General features: G+C 34.2%; 1 protein-coding gene across 1 annotated transcript; it reads right to left on the bottom strand.

Annotated features, from left to right (window-relative positions):
• Window positions 1-3,390: 3,390 nt before the first annotated feature.
• Window positions 3,391-5,363, bottom strand: LOC114167245 (transcription factor bHLH14-like). Its single transcript, XM_028052268.2, has one exon. It carries the CDS (start codon window positions 5,106-5,108, stop codon window positions 3,720-3,722), a length of 1,389 nt encoding a protein of 462 aa, XP_027908069.1. The 5' UTR covers window positions 5,109-5,363; the 3' UTR covers window positions 3,391-3,719.
• Window positions 5,364-6,710: the final 1,347 nt, after the last annotated feature.

Below are 6,710 nucleotides of genomic sequence, written 5' to 3'. Positions count from 1 at the left end.
ACAAAAAAACAAACAACATAGTACTACCATAAGTAAATAACATTAAATCAATTAAACAAAAACATGTCCCATACTATTTTAGCGTCTTCAGATCCCATTCAACCCGTCACTTCGTTACGGTCCTACACAAAAACATGTAACATCACAAAACTTCCAATTGCCAAATATCTAATCACCCCACTACTTGCAAGTGCTACTAATAAAGTGAGCAATTACATTGCAATTGTCATTGTGACTGGATAATTCCTAATTTGGTTGGTGGTTATAGCGGTTTTGTCATGTTTGTAGGATCACGGATTATGAGAGATAAGATAAATTTATATTATATAAATAAAATATAAATTTTATTTTACAAGTTGATTTTGTGAAATTGAGTTAAATTTAAAATTTATTTTTTAGTCTATATATAAGATATATATATATATATATTTCAAAATAAAAAGTATGTGAACAAATTCATAAGATATAAATAGAATGTAAACCTTATTTACAAACTAGTTATATCAGATTGATTTAGATTTTAAATTCAATTTCTAACTATAGTCACGTCTCTGAAAGTCCTTCCAATTGATATTGTCTTTTATGAAAGATTTGAGACAAGAGATTCAAATAGATTTATAATTTAAGATTTAGGATTAAAATTTAGAATTAAGGTTTCGGTAAAGAAAGAAACATAAAAGGATGATTATGGCGGGACAAATCTATGCGTCATCTTTGTCCTATTTCTCGATCAAAACGAAATTAAAAACCCTACCATAAAGTTTTCTTGGGTTATTTATCGGTATACGTTGCCTCAAAAAATTAGATCCTGGATAGCGAACACAATTGTAAAATATAAAGAAACAAAATGATAGCTCATGCACAACTAAAGAATAAATTATGTGCATAAAAAAATTTCCTCACGTTTTGCATAATTACTTGTAGCTCCTCCTTGTTCTGCAAAAATAACAAAAACCTCCACAAATGACAAAACAAAAGTTGGTGTTTAACGTCATCTACATCTCACGAAATCGATTTCTGTTTTCTCTTTCTTGTAAGTTCGTGTGTACAAAGATGGGAGTTTTCACTAAGAGGCATTCATTGACTTCTTTTTGTTACCAATTTTTTTCGTTTTTATTTCCACGTCCGTATATAAATAGCATGCCTAAAAGTTAAGGGACTTTACGATCCATTATGGATAGATTTTAATAATTATTTATATAAAAAAGATAAAAAATTATAGTTTTCATGAATATAAAGAGTGGGAAGGAAATCTACTACTGAATGCATGTTCTGGATTGTTGTTTTAATAGGAACATGTTGACGATGCAACCGACCAAACATTTCCCACGTGAGATGTAAACATGTTATGCCCAACAAGACTGAAGTTTCGTGCTCAGAATTTGAATGTTCAACGTTTATGTGCCAATTGGTTGTTCAGAGAATTGCAATGAGGAAAATTCAAAGTTATTCAAAGAAAGTCTCAACATGTATAACAGGAAACCCTAGAAAAGATTGATAATTGACATCTTTTCTTAAATTGTTTCAATACATCACAAAAAGTCAGGGAATTGATTCTCTTTAAAGTAATCATGTTTGATTAAGTTTCTTTCCAATTTTATTGTATTTTTTACATCTCTTAGAAAGCATACATATATTTCTATAGAATTAAAAAAATATCTTAATAAATTTTTAAATGGTAAATAATTCTTTTAGATTATTGATATTTTAAATAAAATAATACATAGAGTAGTATACTTGTACTTTAAAAACTTAAAAAGATGAATATAAAAGAGGATAAAAACTGTAATTTGAGTCTGATTGTGAATATCTTAAATTCACCAATTCTTAGTTTAATTAAAAATGCATTGCAACCTTCAGTTGGTAAATTTTAAATTGAAAAAATATAATGTTTTTTTAAGCTTAGAAAGAAAACAAGATAAAATAGCTGAACTAAAATAGATGTGAAAAGCTAAAGTAAAATAAATAAAAGGAATAACAAGCTAAAATTCAAACCAACCAATTTGGGCGAATTAGGAAATTACGAACGATAATTTCCACTTTCATATTTAACTATAAAGTAAAACAATTCCTATAGTGATAGAGTTCTTCGTAGACTATAGATTTATATTGATTAAATTATCCTTTCACAACAAACTCTCTAAAATTAAAAAAAAAAAATCACAAAAGAATGAGATTTATGTAGGAGTTTGGTTCCTGTTTAGTCTTGTTCTCAATCTAACAGATTTACACGAACTTCGATTAATGAACAATGACACGAGAGTATTGACAAGCATGTCACTAACATTATTTTTTCAAGTATTTACGAATAATAAGATAATCACTACGAAACACATACGTAACATTATACAATTCAATTGTTGTCGATAGTAGCAACTCCCTATACTAAACAATTATTATATTTCCATTATTTCTCTCACGTGCATATATAACAGTCAGTTTGGACACATGTAATCATATATTAAGCAATTTGAAGAGTTCATGGTTAACATAGAGTTTGTTTAATTTCTTAAAAGCACTTTCAAACTCCTAAAGTTTATTTTTGCGTAAATTACATATTACCACTCTAAATTTTTTAAATTATACTTATAATACTCTCACTATTTTTTTTTATCGTTATAGTAATCCCTTAAGGGGTGTTTGCATGATATGGATTTAGAATTAAAGGAATTAGATAGATGTGTAAATATATATTAATATAAAAATGAGAACAAAATATAGTATATTTGAAACAAACGTGAGAGGTTTGTATTTGATCACAAAATCTTAATACAATTTAATAAAAATATATTTTATTTATTCCGACACAATCTATAACATGACTTGTAATCTGCTGCATAAATAAAATTATACTAAGCACATGTTTTATTTATTTATATACATATGGTATCAGAGCCGATGGTTAATACCGGTTCAGACGAGTGCAGTATAGTTCTAGTATCGAAAGTCTTTCTGGCAAGGGTCCCAAGTAAGAGTTCCAGGTAAGCGTGTCCCGTTAAGAAAAAACGGCGGTACAGAAAAGGGCAGAAAAGGAGTATTCGTGGTTGGGAATGCTTCCGCTGGAGGGGGAGTGTACCAATGTGGTTGAAGGGACTCACCCTTGAGGGGGAGAATGTTAGGAATCCAAGTGTGAGTCTAAGTCCCACATTGACCAGAATTGAGAAAGTAGAGCACCATATAAGGATCAAGGCCCATAAACTCATTGCCTTAAGATTTTGGGTTGAGAGTGGTGTCAGTGTCTTATGTGGTTAGGCTCAGATCTCATTGGTGTTGTTCTCCCCAGTGAAACCCCCTCTGTAAGACCTGAAATAGGCAATCTAAATGTAGTATCGTAAGATTAGAACATTTGGTTATACAGCATAAAAAAGATTAGAATATTAGAATTTTGAGAAAACATAAAGAAGATGGTGACCACATTTTTACTAATGTTTGTCTTCAACTTCAAAATCCGAAAAGATATATGTACAAAACACGGTGGTTCACATAAACGACAGGCTTCTTAGATTCCCTGATCAGCATCTCAATCACATAATTGAAGGTTGGAGCTAACCCCACCGTCATCAAGCACCACGCACGACAAAAAAAAAAAAAAAAGATAGCTTTTTTTTTAACCTAAAGCTTTAATCATTATTATAACGTACACCAAGAACCAACTATACTATGAACAGCAACATCTTACAGTTACAGCTACTACTCTTATGGTAAAAATCTGGGCACTGTCACTGATCCAACCTCATGAGAATGGCAGATTTAAGACCCTCTTCGTTCCTCATTCCATCAGGGACATTGATCACCACGTCTTGAAGCATGAGATCGTTAACGCACGACATGCTAGCATGATGAACCTGGAACTCTAGGTCTCTCAGTGCACCCATTAGCCTCGCACCGGGGTGGTTCGCATTTTCCGATTGCACCCTAACCATGGCATCTGGCCCCACGATCTTCACATCGATCTCGAGACCGAAGGGGCCTGGGCCTCCGGGACCAGGCCTGCCTTGGTCTACGATAGTGGAGGTAGTGGCGGTGCTCTGATTATCCATGGTATCCATCATTTCTGTCTTCACTCTTTTATTACCCTCTCTCTGTTGATGCGATTCCAAGTACTCAATCTTCGCTTTGAGCTCGTTGATGTAAGCGACAGCGTCGGACAACAACGAAGCCTTGTCCATCCTCGAAACGTTCGGAACCACCGCGCGTAGCGCGTAGAAGCGGTGGTTGAGCTTTTCTCTTCTCTGCCGCTCAGCCTCCACGTGGTTCATTGGCGTTTCGCGGCCGAGAACGGGTTTTCTGCCTCGTCTTTTGGGCTCCGAGGCGGTCGGGGTGGAGGTGGTTGGCAGCGTTGGACAGTCCGAATCAGAGTGTTCGGAGTCTACGTAGCTGTCTTTTTGGTTGTTGTTGGGTGGTGGTGATTGGGTTTGTTTTCGCTTTTTGGTTTCTTGGATTCCGGCGGCGACGCCGATGTCCGCGAAGGAGATGGTGTGGTCGTTGAGGATTTGAACGGGAAGCGGATCTGGGAGGGGTTGGAAGAGAGACTTGACGTGTTGGACGAGGTTCCAGTTTTGTTTGATGCTGTCGTAGGATCCCATTTCGACGACGCCGTTTTGTGTGGGGATGGAGATCAACGTTTGGATCCCGTGCAACTGGGCGTCGTTTGATCTGTCGCACTTGTAGTATTGGAGCTCGTGCTTGCTATTGAGCCACAGCACAGAGCCCAGAGCAAAAGACTTGCCAAGGAGTGAAGAAGGAGCGGTAGAGGCCGAAGAAGAAGAATTGTTGACGGGAAACGTTCGAGTCAACGACATGACGTAGAACCACTCGGCATCGTTGATGTTTTCTGTTGTGGGGGTTTTGGTGAACTTCTTGGTGGGAACGGGGTTTGAGAATTTTGGGGAGGTTTCTTTGGTGCCTTGGAAATGACCTTCTCCGAAGGAGAGGTAAAGGTTGCCATTGTCGTCGTGTGAAGCCTGCCAGAAAATGGCGTAGACCCACCAATCGGGTTGGGTTTGGAGGAGAAATTGGAGTTTTTGTTGAATGGGTGGTGTTGGGTTTTGTTGGGGCAGAGTGACCAGAGAAGAAGATGAGGAAGGGGAGATGATGAGTTCCTCCATAGTTGTTGTTGTGTGAGAAGATGTGTGAGAAGAATCAGAAGGAAGTAGTTTTTAGGTGTGGAAGAAAATGGAAGAATGAAAGAAGTGGGTGAGAAGGTTTGGGCATTAATAGAATAAAGATAAGGTATAAATGATGTACGGATGAACAGTCCTTTTAGCGTGAGGAAAGGGTGTGATGGTGTGAAACATAGAGGGAAAAAACTAATGCTTTAAGATTTTGGTTGGAAAGTTGAGAGTGGTGGGTTGTGGGTTGGGGAAAGAGGGGTTATATTAGGAGGAGATGGTGGGGGCAAAAGTGTGAAATTTGGTGGGAATGACCAAGAAAAATGGGTTCAAACAAAATGAGTGTAGTGAGGTTGATGTTGAGCACCAAGACCAGCACGTGACGCGAAAGCGAAAGCTGCAGTGATGCACGGAGATGGAAGAAGTGTGTTTTTTGCGGTACTAATTTGGTGTGCACACCTTCTTTACTATATAAAACTCCAATAATATCGAGATCGATCAATGAATCTATCCAATTAACTATTATTTTATATTTTCTATCTATGCAAACTTTATCAATTTCATCGTTTTTTCTTCTTCTTTTACTGCTAAGCTTTTCAACTTTCACATATTTTATCAGCTTATTAAATTTCTAATAATGGGTGTCCACAAAAGTTTTAATCTTTTACTTGTTTTTTAAAATTACATTTTTTCTATTTTATTTTATTTTTTAAAGTTTTTTGTTACACGTTATCTTTTTGTTGACAGATAGAAAGTTCACCATGCAAGATGACGATAATTGGATAGGATAATATTTATTTAATTAATATTAAAATTTTCAATTTTTATATGTTGTTTTAGTTTCTCTTTGCTTTACATCTGATTCTTTCACTTTTTTTAATCCTTATATAATAAATAAAAGACTAAGATATATTAACACAAAAAATGTTAAGAATATAGATTAAATAAATAATTTGACTAATAAATTAGATAATTAGTCCCGTTGGTTCGTCAACTGTCTTGTCGTTGTTTTCTTATGACTTTTAGCTCAGTGCAATAATTACAAAAGGTACCACTTTTTCTTTTACAATTATGTCCTCCGTATACCATGTCACAAAAATATTCATCACTTAACAGATAAAATTTAAGTTTTAGAAATTCTGCTAAGAATTATTTATTGACGATATAAATATAAACTAAAATATACAAATATACTCCCAGCGATGAAACTAAAAATAACTTGCTGTATATAATTATATTATGTGTGACTAAATTTCAACAAACATTATTTTATTTGATAAAGTTATTCTCGACCTACTATTTCTTATTCTTTTGACGTTACTGTTTTTTTATTCTTCATAAATTATATGTTAATATAAGATAGTTTAGTATTTTATACATGAGATAAGTGTAATTTAACAATATTAAATGATAAATTTAATTACTTTGAGTTTTTTTTTTATAAATGTCAGATCAAAGAAACTAAACATAAAATTCTTATTTTGAGTTTTCCACTTAATTGATAAAAGTACGTTTTGATAACAACTTTTAAGTTGTGGTTCCAAGTTGAACGTTGATTTCATGTACTAATATTCATTTTGGTGAATAAAATTTATATGA

The sequence above is a fragment of the Vigna unguiculata genome, chromosome 10 (genome assembly GCF_037176805.1).
Source record: "Vigna unguiculata cultivar grain cowpea cultivar isolate G323 ecotype 2 chromosome 10, ASM3717680v1, whole genome shotgun sequence".
Taxonomy (NCBI): Eukaryota; Viridiplantae; Streptophyta; class Magnoliopsida; order Fabales; family Fabaceae; genus Vigna; species Vigna unguiculata.
This window is presented reverse-complemented; position numbering and strand designations above follow the sequence as displayed.

What these genes read in the sequence shown, in the direction of transcription:
- LOC114167245 (XM_028052268.2), bottom strand. Translation starts at nt 5,108, where the DNA reads ATGGAGGAACTCATCATCTCCCCTTCCTCATCTTCTTCTCTGGTCACT.